Raw genomic sequence first — 17,071 nt, 5'->3', positions numbered from 1 at the left:
TGTACTAAAGTGAAACAATGCACATAGTTTCTTGCAACCACTGATGTAGAACCATTTTCAAGGTGGCATTATGGGAAGAAGGAAATGTACTGCCCTTTCTGTGAACTTTTTATTTTATTTTCTGTCTACATATGATTAATGTTTGCAAGCTCTCTAGACCAGTGTTTCTCAACCCATGGCCCAATTAGCACACAGCATGGTGGGGTCTGGGTTCCCAGCTGCCTGGCCTGGTGGGGTTGGCATTGCCGGCCCACCCCGCATGGGAGGGTCCAGGGGTTGAGGCTGCCATCCAGCCCTGTGGGGTTGGGGGGTCTGGATTCTGGGGCGGCCTGTGGCCCCACAGGGTCGTGAGTCCAGGGCACTGGCTGGCCCCATGGGGTCAGGGGTCCGGGGCTGCCGGCCCACCCTGCAATGTCTAGGGCTCACAGTTAGCCCCGTGGGGTTTGGGGCAGCTGCACAACCGGGTCCAGGGTGGGCAGCCAGCCGGTCCCGCACAGCTGAGGTCCGGGTTGCCGCTGCCCTGCCACCTAGCCCCTGCAGTCCAGGTACAGTAACTCCTCACTTAATGTTGTAGTTATATTCCTGAAAAACGCGACTTTAAGCTAAACGAAGTTAGGCGAATCCAATTTCCCCATAAGAATTAATATAGATGAAGGGATTAGATTCCAGGGAAATTTTTTTCACCAGACAAAAGATACATACACACACGCACAGTGTAAGTTTTAAACAAACAATACTGGTACACAGTGATGATGACTGTGAAGTTGGTTGAGGTGGAGGAGTCAGAGAGTGGGATATTTCCCAGGGAATGCGTTATTGCTAAATGATGAACTAGCAATTGGCTGAGCCCTCAAGGGTTAACTCTCACTCTCTGCAAGGCAGCAGGAATGGAAGGAGGGGAGAGATCATCGCAGACAGAGGCACACACCATATGTGTGAGAGAGAGATGCGCATTTCCCCTTTAAGGATGCTGACCCTACTCTTAAGAACACTACCTTGTTAATTAGATCAGCTTGCTGAGACCAGAGCTACTGCCAGCAAGCTCCCTCCGTCCTGAGCTCTGTCGTGTGTCTTCCCTGCTCTATGGAAGATGGGGTAAGCAGGGTGCGGGGGGAAGGGGACACCCTGACATTAGCCCCCCTTTTTCTCCTCTCCGCCCGCAGCAAGCAGAAGTCTCCAGGAGCAACTCCAAGGCAGAGGGTAGGAGCAGCACATGGCAGGGGTGGTGGGGAGACAGCTGAACTGCCCGGCAATTGATAGCGTGCTGGGCTGCTGCAGCACAGGGAGCTTAGGGAAGCGGGAAGCTGATAGGGGCTGCCAATCCACTCTGGTTCCTGCTAGCTGCAACGGGCTGCTCTTCCTGCAAGCAGGCTACTACCAAACAATCAGCAGCGTAACAACGAAACAACGTTAACGACTTTAAGTGAGGAGTTACTATAACACATTGTGGGCCGCATAAATAAGTTGAGAACCACGGCTCTAGATCCATCAACAAAAGATCCTTATCGATTTATCTGACAGTACGTCACTGGAGATGGTGCAGTCAGATTCAGTCTGAAATATTAAATGAAATCAGCTAGCTACCAGCACTTAACCTGAAAGGGTCTCATGTCAAGGCACACTAGCTCAGGTGAACCTAAAATCAAATACTAACCAAAAGAAAGAAGCATGCCAGTCTAGTAAATGTTAGATTGGTTTGAACCTGGGAAGAGAAAAAGAACACTGATGATAAATATCAAGGTGATAGGCACCTTATTACATAGATTACATCAGAGGTTCTCAAACTGAGGCACAGGTGACCCCCTCCGGGGGAGGGGGCTGCTGAATGTATTCACGGGAGGAAGTGGGGAGGGTGAGAAGCTCTAGAGAAAAAAAACTTAACGGCATACATTTTACTCACAGCAATAAATAACTGGCAAAGCTGATTCCTCCAGACATATCAGGTCCTCAGATAGCGCTGTGCATTTGACTGTAGGTGGTACTGTGCATTTTGACAGATTTCTGTTAACCTTGCACAGTTTTATACAAAGCCGTTGCCATCTGTTCGTTAATCCATTTGCTACATCACGGTGTGCATGTTTAATTGTAAGTATCAAGCACAGTCGCAGTTTTGGTTTTGCTCTTATTACAGTGGATTGTTGGCTCTGTTTTGAATCAATGCATTTCTGTTTGTAATATTTAGTGACAGTTACATGTTGATTTTTTTTTTATCAGTATATGTACTTGTGTGGCCGGGGCGTAAACTACTACAGACAAAACAAAGTGGGGGCATGATCAAATATGTTAGAGAACCACTGGATTAGATAATAAGAAAACTCTTGAGTTGGGAACAGAATTACAAAATTATCATCAGTTTCACAGCAAACAAATGGGATGCCACAAAGAGAAGATGATGTTATGCTTCAAGAGGAAATAAATATCAAAGGCAGATGAGTACTTAAGAATTAAAGAACCTATATCAAACTAGTTAGAGATAGAATCAGGCCCCTCACTTTTAAATCTAAAAGACTTTCTGAGCTCAAATAGGAAGCTAGAATTAAAAAGAAAGGCCAGTTAGTGCCCTCCATTGGAATTCTGCCCAATATAGTTCTCCATTGTTCAGCAAAATCATTGACATTTCAATACAGCACTACATTTTGAGTGCTTTCAACCCCTTTGAGTCACTCTTAATCAGTTTCCTCATGCTTTGGTTCATCTATGTCACTCTGGTTATGATTTGTCCAGTTCCTGAAAAGCTGGTTGGTGTCATAGGTGCAGGTTTCCTCCCGGGCCATGGGAGTGCTCAACCCCCTGCCCCCTGACCCTTTCCCCCAAGCTCCGCCCCTGCCCCACCTCTTCCCCACCTCTTCCCACCCAGTTCCTCCCTGTCCCCTGAGCATGCCCTGTTCCTGCTCCTCCCCCTTCCTCCCAGAGCCTCCTGCACCACCACAAAACAGCTGACTGTGATAGGTGGAAGGTGCTCGGGGGTGAGGGGCAAACTGGCTGCCAGTGGGTGCTAAGCACCCACTGATTTTTTCCCATGGGTGCTCCAGCCCTGGAGCATGGAGTTGGCCCCTATGATGAGTGTAATTTTTTTCAAATGTTGGTTCCTGGAGTCACAATATGGTCTCTCTCCAGTTTCATGGTATCTCTCATGGTTCTTCATGCAACAATATCAAGTAGAATTCTTCAGATTTTTACATAATAAAATTACGAAGATATTACATTAGATCTGGATTCAGCATAGCACTTGAACACATGCTTATCTTTAAGCACTTGATTAAGTCCCGTTGGAATCAATACAATAAAATGTTATTCTTTGATACATAAGAGTGGCCACACTGGGTCAGACCAAGGGTCCATCCAGCCCAGCATCCTGTCTGCTGACAGTGACCAATGCCAGGTGCCCAAGAGGGAGTGAATCTAACAGGCAATGATCAGGTGATCTCTCTCCTGCCATCCATCTCCACCCTCTGACAAACAGAGACTAGGGACACCATTCCTTACCCATCCCTTGATTTTAACAAATAGGGAGGAACTTGTTGAGAATTTGATAGTAGAAGGAAGCTTGGGTGAAAATGATCATGAAATCATAGAGTTTGCAATTCTAAGGAAGGGTAGAAGGGAGTACAGCAGAATAGAGACAATGGATTTCAGGAAGGCAGATTTTGGTAAGCTCAGAGAGCTGATAGGTAAGGTCCCATGGAAATCAAGACTGAGGGGAAAAACAACTGAGGAGAGTTGGCAGTTTTTCAAAGGGACACTATTAAGGGCCCAAAAGCAAGCTATTCCGATGTTAAGAAAGATAGAAAATGTGGCAAAAGACCACCTTGGCTTAACCTACAAAATAAAAAGGCGTCATATAAAAAATGGAAACTAGGTCAGATTACAAAGGATGAATATAGGCAAATAACACAGGAATGCAGAGGCAAGATTAGAAAGGCAAAGGCACAAAATGAACTCAAACTAGCTATGGGAATAAAGGGAAACAAGAAGACTTTTTATCAATACATTAGACCAAGGACAGGGTAGGCCCACTGCTCAGTGAGGAGAGGGAAACAGTAACGGGAGACTTGGAAATGGCAGAGATGCTTAATGACTTCTTTGTTTCAGTCTTCACTGAGAAGTCTGAAGGAATGTCTAATATAGTGAATTGTTACGGGAAGAGGGTAGGTTTAGAAGATAAAATAAAAACAGAGCAAGTAAAAAATCACTTAGAAAAGTTAGATGCCTGCAAGTCACCAGGGCCTGATGAAATGCATCCTAGAATACTCAAGGAGTTAATAGAAGAGGTATCTGAGCCTCTAGCTATTATCTTTGGGAAATCATGGGAGACGGGGGATATTCCAGAAGACTGGAAGGGGGCAAATATAGTGCCCATCTATAAAAAGGGAAATAAAAGCAACCCAGGAAACTACAGACCAGTTAGTTTAACTTCTGTGCCAGGGAAGATAATGGAGCAGGTAATTAAAGAAATCATCTGCAAACACTTGGAAGGTGGTAAGGTGATAGGGAATAGCCAGCATGGATTTGTAAAGAACAAATCGTGTCAAACTAATCTGATAGCGTTCTTTGATAGGATAACGAGCCTTGTGGATAAGGGAGAAGCAGTGGATGTGATATACCTAGACTTTAGTAAGGCATTTGATATGGTCTCGCATGATATTCTTATAGATAAAGTAGGAAAGTACAATTTAGATGGGGCTACTATAAGGTGAGTGCATAACTGGCTGGATAACCGTACTCAGAGAGTAGTTGTTAATGGCTCCCAATCCTGCTGGAAAGGTATAACAAGTGGGGTTCCGCAGGGGTCTGTTTTGGGACCGGTTCTGTTCAATATCTTCATCAACGATTTAGATGTTGGCATAGAAAGTACGCTTATTAAGTTTGCGGACGATACCAAACTGGGAGGGATTGCAACTGCTTTGGAAGACAGGGTCAAAATTCAAAATGATCTGGACAAATTGGAGAAATGGTCTGAGGTAAACAGGATGAAGTTCAATAAAGATAAATGCAAAGTGCTCCACTTAAGAAGGAACAATCAGTTTCACACATACAGAATGGGAGGAGACTGTCTAGGAAGGAGTATGGTAGAAAGAGATCTAGGGGTCATAGCAGACCACAAGCTTAATATGAGTCAACAGTGTGATACTGTTGCAAAAAAAGCAAACGTGATTCTGGGATGCATTAACATGTGTGTTGTAAACAAGACACGAGAAGTCATTCTTCCGTTTTACTCTGCGCTGGTCAGGCCTCAGCTGGAGTATTGTGTCCAGTTCTGGGCACCGCATTTCAAGAAAGATGTGGAGAAATTGGAGAGGGTCCAGAGAAGAGCAACAAGAATGATTAAAGGTCTTGAGAACATGACCTATGAAGGAAGGCTGAAGGAATTGGGTTTGTTTAGTTTGGAAAAGAGAAGACTGAGAGGGGACATGATAGCAGTTTTCAGGTATCTAAAAGGGTGTCATCAGGAGGAGGGAGAAAACTTGTTCACCTTAGCCTCCAATGATAGAACAAGAAGCAATGGGCTTAAACTGCAGCAAGGGAGATTTAGGTTGGACATTAGGAAAAAGTTTCTAACTGTCAGGGTAGTTAAACACTGGAATAGATTGCCTAGGGAAGTTGTGGAATCTCCATCTCTGGAGATATTTAAGAGTAGGTTAGATAAATGTCTATTAGGGATTGTCTAGACAATATTTGGTCCTGCCATGAGGGCAGGGGACTGGACTCGATGACCTCTCGAGGTCCCTTCCACTCCTAGAGTCTATGAATCTATGAATCTATGAATCCTGGCTAATAGCCATTAATGGACTTAACCTCCATAAATTTATCCAGTTCTCTTTTTAACCCTGTTATAGTCCTAGCCTTCACAACCTCCTCAGGCAAGGAGTTCCACAGGTTGACTGTGCTCTGTGTGAAAAAGAATAGAGGTGAACTTTGCATGTGTTTAAGTGCTTTTCTGATCTGAATCAAGGCCTGGGAGTGCTATGCTTTTCTCTTTGTAATATTTTATAGGATCCAGATTAACCTTTGTGTCAACAGTGAATACTTTTATAATTAAAGTAGTTATGTCACTTATAAGTAAAATCTGTATCCTTCACCCATTCTGCTTGCTTTCTTACTATTTTGCCTAACGCCATTGGTCAGGAATAGATTAATTTACATTCAAAACATTGGGCCTGAATGATATTGCTGCCAGATCAGAATTTTACACTTACTTTGCATAGGGAAAAATTACTACCTCAGGTGCAATCCAGGAGGGAGTCACAGATTTGTAGATTTTAAGGCCAGAGGGGTCTATTACATTCATCTAGTCTGAGCTCCTGCATAATATAGGGCATAGATTTCACTCAGTGAATTCCTCCTTTTAGCCCAGTAATGTGTGGTTGAACTAGAGCATGTTTTTAGAAAGACATTTAATCTTGATTTTTAACACTCCAAACACTGGAGAATTTGGTAATTTACTTCAATGATCAATTATCTTCACTGTTAAAAATGTGCACGTTTATTTCATTTGAAATTCACTAACTTCAGCTTCCAGCCATTGGATCTTGTTATGCCTTTATCTGTAGGATTAAAGAGTCATCTTGATCAGAAATATTCTCCATATATAGGTTACTGGAGATCATGGTATAGCCCTCATGATTTCACAGAGAGCTCTAGACTATAAAGACACACACAGAGATACATTTTGCAGTCCAATATCCCATCTCTGGGTGCCTGACCTAATAACACCACCCTGTCTCAAAAACAACCAGTAAGACTGCTCTTATTTTCTTCCACTAACTAATCATAAAGACACAAACTCATGATGGACCATAACCCATGACTTGACTATTGGATGTGCGATATACAGTTTTGTAAAGAACGGGATATTCAGCCCAGTGTTCCGGTGTCCCAAACGAAGATTTAATATATCACTAAATCTTGATGGGAAATAACTATCAGGAGCAATGGAACTTTTGAGAAACAAAGATCTTGTTTTTGTGAAGTGAAACAATGAAGAATGAAGTGTGAGAACAATAGACAGCATCCACTATGTAAGCAGAATGTTTCTCAAAGCTTTCTACGATGTGTCAACCTAGCATGAACAATGACTTGTTTTCTCTGTTATTTCTCCTTCCTAACCAGTTGCTGTGGGATTTCAGAACACGTTTCTATTAAAATCAGGGATTGGCAACCTCTGGCACGTGGCTTGCCAGGGTAAGCACCCTGGTGGGCTACGCCAGTTTGTTTACCTGCCACATCCACAGGTTTGGCCGATTGCGGCTCCCACTGGCCGCGGGCAGCCCCCATTGGCCTGGAGCGGTGAACCGCGGCCAGTGGGAGCCACAATCAGCTGAACCTGCGGACGCAACAGGTAAGCAAACTGGTCCGGCCTGCAGGGTGCTTACCCTTCAAGCCACGTGCCAGAGATTGCCAACCCCTGTATTAAATGTTTGCGTTAATCTTTAAGAAACTGAAATATAATCAAGATGCATTCTACACAGGGAATTAAAGGAGGAAAGGGTGGAAATTTCAAAAGTGCTCAGCAGTGGCCTAATTGAAGTCAGTGGGCATTTTATCATGAAGAGCAAAGTGAAGTCAATGCTAAGTGCTTTATAAAACTCCACCCAAAATACTTGTCTTCGGTCTTTATGAATAACTTTTCTTCCTTTTCTTCCTCAGGGCTCTTCCTGCAATGATGCATTGGGTCCGAACTCAGAAACCAGGAGAAAGTGGTATCAATATTATCACTGCTGATTTTGTAGAACTTGGTGACTTTATCAGCACTGTCATAAAACTCAACTATATCCTGGATGAAGGCGAAGCTGATACTACTTGATACTACTGCAATATATTTGTTGTTCATTGAGTAGATTTAAAAAGAAAACCCAATTGTATTAAAAAAAAAAAATCTTGTAACACACAGATCTTCCTATAACACCGAATCTCTGAGGTGTTTAGGGCAGTAGTGGGTGGGCAAAGGGTAATGTTTTCATTGGTTATTATAATTTTCTACCTTAATAAACCCTCATGTTTTTCATTTGAAGAGCAAAACAGGATTTTTTTAGTGGTTGACTAGAGAAAGCCACTTGCACATTTTCCACAAAGTACCAAATATAATTTCTGTGTCTTACTTCTAAGGTTATTAATAGTGCCAAGCAATTTGCTGTATGCAGACTGGAGGGACATATAATGCCCTATGTCTGCACAGGGAATTCCCACTGACATGAATGTTTTGCTGCAGAGTGAGGGCACTATATGGCCCTAACGTTTTAATTCAATGCACTGCATCTGTTAGGTGGCTTAATTGATTACATTCATTGGCGGTCATCAGTTTATTCGCCTTTGGGGAATAAATTCAATATAAAGTCATGCCTGCAACTCTTGTATCATCAGCAGACAGCAAATATTCAGAACCATAGTCTGTAGCCTTTGCAGAATATGGGCCAAATCCTGATCACCTTCTCACCTGGGGTAGGATTGTCAGAAGTGCTGTGCGGTTGCTGAAGTCAAAAAGTGTGCAGCATTGGCCTAACTCTAAGATCATCAAAGCCAGTGGGAGTTTTACCATGGACTTCAGTAGGAGCAGAGTTAAGGCAATGCTGAACACTTTTAAAAATCCCTCCCATGAGAAGTCCCACTCATGGGTCTGATTTAAAGCCCATTGAAGTCAGTGGGAGGCTTTCCATTCATCAGCTTTGGACCAGGCCCTAATTCAGTACAATTACTCAGGTGAGTAGGATGAGCAGGATTTGACCTCATCTATAGAAATTTGCTTTCTGCAGGAATAAATCGATACAGATGAAACATTGACTTGTTTAATATGAAGCGGTAGTATCAAGTTCTCTTTAAGGCAGCTATAAACACAGAACAACAGTTTTCTGCTGATGAAAAAATTGGTGCCAATTCAACAGTGAAAAATTTCTCTGTTAAAGAGTGGAACAATTCAGTGAGTAGCAAATAACATTAATCTATGGTCCTTTCATTCATGTGAAATAATAAATCTTGACAAGGGGTTTAGAATGTCTGCTATTACAACAGCAGACCCTCCAGTCCCCCTACTCTTAATGAAACATATATCACTCTAATAGGTGAAAAAGTTGATGAGGTATAAAAGAAAATGAGAACAGAGTCATTGTATGGTTTCAGCAACTCACAATTGAAAATTACTTCAGTTAATCATATATACTGATGTGCATGCAGACAATGGAGGAAAGCAGAACATTTAGTAAAATTTGTACAAATCATATGGACTCCAGAGTAGTACAAGGGGAAATTGCTCATTGAAATATCATAGTTTAAATATGAAAGGGTGAGGGTTAAGGTGGTATCCTTATTCAGTCGAAGTTCCCTTGATATCAATGGAAGTTGCTTGAGTAAGGCTGGTTTTATTTGGCCCTTACTAATTTCCATTAAGTGATTAGAACATGAGCAATGGAAAGTGCAAATGCAATGTTCTGAGGTTACAGAAATGAAAATGGTGTCACCAGGAAGGGATATTTTTTCATTAACAAAGTAGTGGAATAAAAGGTACACTCACTGGTATTTTATATTTAGATGATGTGCCAGTGTGTGTCTATGCATGTATGTGTGCAGAAAAGGCACATATATATTGTCTGTATGTACACAATACAAAGACATGCACACACAGAACTGTGCCCTCATTTTTAGCTATAGGTATATATACAGGTTAAAGAATGTAGAAAGTAAATGTACAACTACTTCTTCATTAACCATTCCTGTGTGTCAATTAGGGCTATGAGAACCAGTCACAATGGAACCTCAAAACCGGGCCAGTTTGGTTTTCTTTACTAACCCAAAACTTGACCAAAACATTTGCCGAGGTTCACAAACACTGTCTCTTCGCATAGGAGATGGAGGAAGCTATGGTTTTCACACAAAGCCAGACAAAACTCAGTAGGTTCTGATGAACGTAGTTTTCAGTTTCCAGATTCTCTCAAAGGAAAATTGAACAGATGAGAGCTACATGAGTTGAAATGTAAAAGTGAGTTTTGCTGAATCCTGTGCAAACTGAAACTGCCACATTTTGCACAGTTCTCAAGGCAGTGCCTTTCCTTTGAATAGGGTGTCTGGTGATATAAATCTACAACTTGTTTGCTTACTTATTGGAGATATGGTTTAAGAAGCTATTTTCATAATTATTTCTGTGAGCCAGATTGCTTTTTTTTTCTCAATATCTTCTGTCATTTTTCAGTTATTTAAATGTGCGCAAAGTATTTTAACTGCATATAAATATTGTATGTTTAAAAAAATTAAAAATCTGAGCATTGCAAACATCTTTAGAGTGAGCAAAGGAAAAAGACTAATTTTCTTTTATTTTGTGATTGGGTTTCTGTTATAACCCACTGAGAGGCACAATGTTGATTTCCTCTTGGAAACCCTGAGTCAAGCACACATAAAATGCCACAAGGGTTTCATTTATATAAATAGTACTGAAAACAAGTGTTTCAATGTATTTAAGAAAAAAGTATATATAAATATAACTATGTTGTATCTTGAGCTTATTGGCATTGTTAAAATGTTTGCTTAGCATCAGTTGTGTCCTCTTTGTTGTTTGGGTGCTGGAAAATAAAAGCAAAGCAAAAAAGTCCTCTGCAAAGATAGGGTAATAAACAAATTATGTAGTTTCTCCATTAGGGTGGGGGAGGGAAGGGATCTTTCTACTGTTAGCTAAATGCACAAAAAAACCTTGTCGGATAAATGACATTTTCATTCAGCTTTTAATCTCCTTCCCAATAAAGAAGAACAGAATTTAATGGCAAGGGCTGTGGATAAACAAACTTGCTTTAAGTGTTGTTGGGGAGGGAATAGAGTAACACGTTCAGTTTGCTAGGCTGTGATGGACAAAAATCTTAATCCTGCCATCCTAACAGGCAGAGTTTCCATTGTTGCTCTTGTAGGATGCTTTTCAAAAAACCAAACAAACCAGAAAAGAAGTGTGCGATACAACTGGATCATTTTAGGGCTTGTCTACACAGGGAGTTATTTCAGAATAACGTTTCCCAATTAACTTCATGTGTGGATGCTTATATTCCAGCATGAGTGTCTTATTCCACAATAGCTTAATCCATACAGCCCTCTTATTCCAGAATAAGAGCAACTACCCATGGAATTAATCAGGAATGATTAATCTGCTTTAACTTCTCACTTTCACTTACTCTGTATTAATTTTCATGTGTAGACAAGTCCTTAGAGCCCAATCTCGCCATCTGTATGGAGGCAAAATTGACTTGAACATTAAAATTGTCTGCTTAAGAACTCCAGAATTGGGTCCTAGTACTTTCCATTGTTTGGCATACCCTGCTTTGGTTTTTCTGCACACATACCACATGGAATCCTATATGGGAAATAATGACTGTAATCTAATCATAAGAGCAAAAACCCCACCTAAGATACTGGGCATCATAATTTTTCCATCTGTTGCATTTTGCATCCTTCACTGTCTTTTGGAGCTAGCAATGTTAATTCGTGAGCTACCATCACATTGTCTTTTTTCTCCTCTTATGCACATTTAACCACTTGTGTCTCTAGTCTAGTGTGTACGTGTCAAGTAATATGAATCTTTCGGGTGTTATGACACAGCTACTTAATGTTTTCTTTCAGTCAGATCTGCAAAAATTACCTATCACAACAGAGCACCACATAAATTAAAGAGCTTAAAGGCACCAGATGCTCAGCTGGTGTAAATCGGTATAGCTCCAATCATTTTTTGAGGCTATCTTGATTTACACCTCATGAGGATTTGGCCCACTGATTTCATACCAGTATACTCATTGGCTTCAGTGAAGTTATTTCTGACGTACACCAGTGTAAATGAGATCAGAATCAGCCCAAAGGGTCCAAAATCTGTTCAGTTTTCATCAGTGAACCCCACACTGAAGCCAACTGAAGTATCAATAGTAATGAAATCAATGATATTGCAACTGGTGTAACTGTAAGTAGAATTTACCAAGGTATTTTATAGATGTAATTTACACATACATTCTGCCATTTACAAAGATCATAGTATTCATTTGTGTAAAAGTATGTACAATATGTGTGCGTACCTCCTGAATGCAGAGTCAAATCCTACTGTCAAAACAACTCTATTGGCTTCAGATGAGTTACTGCAGATTTACAATGGCGTAATCAGGAGCAGAAATTGACCAGCGTGTGGTATATGATATGAAGGGAAATAAAAAGTTCCGAAGACTAGCTGAGAAATATAAAAAAGGAGAAGTCTACTGCGAACATATCTTTGGTGGTTTTCATTGTGAATGCAATGCATGGAGTGATGAGCATTGCCATCAGAATGGGCTATATGCAGATTCAAGAGTTCAGCCAACAACATTTTAGACCGCTAAACTCCTTTTCAGTGAAGCAAAAGCTAATAGTTTGTACGATGTGTTTGCCATATTTCACTGGTAGCTTCTGTGTTATATACAGTTGTCAACATTGTTCTGAATTGTACGTTTACCCATGGACAGGGATAAAATATGCTGTAGAGTATGTAAAATGTATTGATGATGAGTTTCTTGGAGTTAAGTGATTTTTCTCTATTATTATTTATTTGTTTATTACTGTGCTACTGTTTTATAGGTACTGGCTACGTGTGTGTGTGTGTGTATGTATGCGTGCGCGTGTGGGGGGGGGGTTGTGTATAAAATGTGAGAAAGAACTTATCCTAAAGGAAAAGGACAGTCATGGTACCTGCCTTAATGTAGCTACATTATTTTGTTAAGCCCCATAGTTATGAGTTCAGATTTCAAAACAAGTTGTGTGGTTTCTGAATGCTTTTTCTTGAATTGGGTTGTTTTACTTTTTAGAGGGAGTTAAACTTGAACTTACTTGGCGCTCGTTTAAAAGCTGATAAGGATTAGCACATTTTTATGATCAAATTAACTATACACAAATATCAAGACCTAGTGTGACGTATATTGGCCAGATCATTCCCTCAGATATACACTCACAGCTCTTATTTATATCAGGGGGAATTGGACACGTCTAATGTAGAGCATGTAATTTGCACTGTATTTTAGTGTAGCTATGACACTAAGGGCAAAATTTTCCAAGGTACTTCAGCGGTGGGTGGGGAAATACCTGGGTGCTGGATAATACTGAGAATGTCCTCTGGTGGAATATGACTGTGAGTTCACAGTTTGAAACCTGCCCTGGGATCAGGGTTCATTCCACATGTTGAAGAGGGAGGTTAGGGACAAGTAGGTACCCAGGCCAGTCCTGCTCATTAACATCATTCTGCTGTCTTGAGTGATTACAACTTTCACTAAGAAGGGATGTAACGTTCAACAGGCCAGAGTTGAAAGGCTTTATGCTCTAAGAAAGAAGGGGAGCGTCAGTACTTTCTGCTACACAGAAATATGATGAATCAGCCAACCATGTCTCCTCACCAATCAAATACAGTTTCCCCTTTCTGTTTCTGCCTGCAGCACCTCTCCTTGATATTAAGGGTGAGTGTGTCCCCAACACCCAATATGTGACACAAGGCAGGTCCAACTCCAAATCTGCCCAGCCAGACAGCTGTGTGCTGGCCTGCTCAGTCAGAGGATACACAGCCATTGGTGGGGTGGGGAGCTTCAGAGTCAAACCTGCTTAAGTAACATAACAGGTTTGGGGTGTTGAGGTGAAACCCAGTGAGAATCCACCCTGCTGGTTGGGGAAGAAGCAGCCGCAGTGCTTAATTTGTGCCAGGGCTGAGCCCCAGGACCTCTAGGCTTGCCACATCAGTTATGAAAGTAAATCATTGCTTAAGCCCCGGCACCTCGGGGTTTGGCAGTTCATAGCTCCAGCACTTCTGGGCTTGCTGCATCCGTTATGAAAGTAAAAAAATTGCTTGAGTCCCAGCACCTCTTTCATTACAAATTAAGCACTGAGCCGAAGTGCTGTTTACCTAATTTCAGCACCCTTCTGCAAGCTCTCTACCCTCTGTCCATCATCCCTGCCCTCCCTTCATTGTGCACTAATATGCCTTACCCTACTCTCAACCTCATCTCCCTCCCAGCATCACTAGCAGAGATGAACAAACCCACATCCATGCTGGATATGGAAAGGTTGCTGGTTTCAATGCACAGCTTCCGGCTTTGTTCAAGAACTTCCATGAAGGGACACAGGGCTAGGAGAAGGCAGAGAGAGATCTATGTCTCCTGTCACAGGCAGGTTTCCCCCACCTCCACCACCCAGTCCCCATGCATACCCACACGCTTGATCTGTTAGGTACACCCTTCCTTGGTTGAAGATAATTTAACCCTAAACTCTGTAACTCCACATTTAAATCTCAAATGAAAAACTAACTAGTAAATGTATCCGTGGGGGCAATCCTATGCTAGCAACGAGATGGAATAGAGCTCGTAGGCCTCAATCCTGCAGTTGGAGCTGCATGGGCAAGCTTTTTTCACTCATGCAGAGTCCCACCAAAGTCAATTGGATCTGCAAAGATATCTTAGATTCTGTGACTTGTGTTTACATTAACAAATCTGTTTTGATTAGTGTTACACCACTTTGGAAGCTGGGATACATAAAGCAGAATGCACTAGTTTTAAGTGTCATAAAAATTGAGGGGAAATGTAGTTGACGATAAATCCATGGCAGGTGTTGGGTTATTGAGTGCCTCGGAGATGAGTAGTTTTAGAAGCGTGCAAGGTAGTTATTCTGACAATATCGCCATACTGCCTCTGACACTATTAAAATTCTCTTTCTACAAGCCTTACTATTCCAAATGATTGCTAATGCTTTGGAATGACATTATTCTGTTTTGTGAGACGTGGGTGTGTCACACTGGTGACATATAGCTCCTTGTGCATTGTGCACCAGCAGTTCACAGGGCTGTACCTTCTCTTTTTAGGATCTAGTCAATGGTACTTTAATAAATGTTGTGTAAAAAAAATTGCCTATGGTTCTGTATAGCAAATGTGATTTTTTTATGACAAGAATGTGTATTTAATGTAAAAAGCATAAAACCCAGTTTCTTTGTATTCAGTGGAATGTCTAATAAAGCCCTGGTACCCATACGCTTATGCTGTGGTTTCATTGCAGTTCACAAGTTCAGTGTCTAGATGCAACAAAGAACTTCCAGAAAGAACTGACCAAAGACATTATACAATGGAACCTTCTTCAGGGCACTTCTGTGAAATGGGTTAGAGCCCATTCTGGCTCACCTCAGTGGGTGAGCCTTGTCCTCCCCATATACACCTGTGTGGAGAAGGTGGGTTGCTGGAATTCATTACACTCCCTGACTAAAAGCACTGTGGGCTTTCCTGTTTGTCTCATGCTCACCAATAAAAAAGATTCTGCAGACTTGTATTGCCAGGACAAAAGGGTTAAATCTCTGAGCAGGTGCTTTTGCTCACAGAAACTAGTGAGGGAATGAGAGAGGCTCCAGGTGCAGATGGTTCATTGTTAGGAGGATAAAAGCAGTGGATTAGGAGTTATCACCTCTCTGTTTGGAATTTCTCAAAGTCTGTGTGAGAGACCATAACTCCAAGAGTCAGTATTTCTATGCTATGTCTTCACTCTAGAGAGGGAATGAACTACTGGATTATTTTCCTAATTACAAAAGGGGGCAGTTGTTTTCATGGCTACTCTAGTAACAGGAACATCAGGCCAGGCCAGCTTGGACCTGCTGTTTCAACAGCTCCCTTAGCTCGCTATAAATGTGGGAAGTGTGTATGTCTCTGTTCAAGAATAATATACTAGTCTGATGGCGGCATGAGAGAGCTTGGCTATCAGAGAAACCTTAAAAAATACTTATATTATTGTAAGGTTAATATCGGAGGAGTAGTTCTCAGGCAGATGTTAGAAATTCCAGAAGATAAGGTATTAGGTCACTAGACAAAATAGCTGGGGGATTTTTTTTAGCTAGATTAGAGAGCTCAATTAAAACACAACTCCTGTCTAGTGTGAGACATCAACCAGAAATGGCTTTTCTAGAAATAACATGACTGTGGTGGGCAGCTCAGTACAGGAATCAAGGCAGATAAACAAGTTACCTGCTCCTCAGCCTTCCAGCTGCAGTCTCAGGCTTTTTAATTTTTTTTTTCACAGCAACTGGAAATGTTAGGGGGGGAAATCTTTGCAGGGGGGTGAGGCTGATATCAAACACTCAGCACAGTCCTCCTCCTTTGCTCTTTCTTTTCCAACAGAGAGACAAGGTGAAATTCTGGTGCCATGCAAAAGGCCTGTTGACTTCAGTGGGGCCAGACTTCTAGTCACAGAGTTTGGGGGAAAGCTGCGAGAGTGAGTGTACTGAGCAGTGATTAATGGTAGAATCTCAGTTACCCTCCTACCTAACCACTCAGCTTCTAGTCCACTCTTCTGGTTTTTGGTAGCAAGACCTGGCTGGCCCAGTAAGAGAGGAAGCTGGGGGAAGCCAGGCTGGAGAGGGGGGGCAGTTGAGCAGAGGTTTTTGAGAACAGGAGAAAGGAGGTAGCCAGACTTCAAGTGAGACCAGAATGAGATTCCAAGGATGACACTGAAAGGGAAGGGGGGTCAATGAGACCTTGGTAAGGAGGAATTGAGAAAGATGGGGCATAGGGAAAATGTTGGGGTAGGGGTGGTCAAAAGAAAAAGGGGAACTTCAGAACAAGAGAGGCCCTTGGTCCCCACCAGAAGAGTTTCTCCTGAAGGTGCCACACCAGTGACTGGGTCTGCTATCTGCTCCATGAAGAAGAAGTGCACATTTAAAATGACCCTGTTTCTCTCAGGCAGTGAGTACTGCATTGTTCAGTCACAAACAGTTCAGAATCAAATCAAGGCTGCTTTAAATTACTGATGCGGCTTGTACTGGACAACGAGCACAGTTTTAATTAGTGCACATCAGCAAAATATATTCCATTTCCTCTCTCCCACATTGTGTATGCAGTCAAGAAATCTTAGTATTTGTTACTGAAGCCATTGTTCTGTCCAAATCACTTCCCATTATGTATATTAATAGCCAAGCGGAATCACCTTTCCATGCCGTCTAGAAAGCTTTAAAAAAAGCTACGTATTTGCGGTCAAACACGAGAGAACTAGATCTTTGTTCTATTGCTGTCAGTTGTGCTTTAGGTACAATACCCAGGAAGTGGTAGGAGAAAATGCTGTTTTGGAACAC

General features: G+C 41.8%; 1 protein-coding gene across 1 annotated transcript in view; it reads left to right on the top strand.

The window, feature by feature from the left end:
- Positions 1 to 14,990, top strand: part of PLCXD3 (phosphatidylinositol specific phospholipase C X domain containing 3) — a 157,051-nt gene extending 142,061 nt beyond the window's left edge. The window contains exon 3 of the mRNA XM_050947088.1: positions 7,648 to 14,990. Coding sequence (XP_050803045.1) covers positions 7,648 to 7,804 — 157 coding nt within the window. The 3' untranslated portion in view covers positions 7,805 to 14,990. The remainder of the gene's footprint in view (positions 1 to 7,647) is intronic.
- Positions 14,991 to 17,071: the final 2,081 nt, after the last annotated feature.

The sequence above is a fragment of the Gopherus flavomarginatus genome, chromosome 3, assembly GCF_025201925.1.
Source record: "Gopherus flavomarginatus isolate rGopFla2 chromosome 3, rGopFla2.mat.asm, whole genome shotgun sequence".
Lineage (NCBI taxonomy): Eukaryota > Metazoa > Chordata > Testudines > Testudinidae > Gopherus > Gopherus flavomarginatus.
This window is presented reverse-complemented; position numbering and strand designations above follow the sequence as displayed.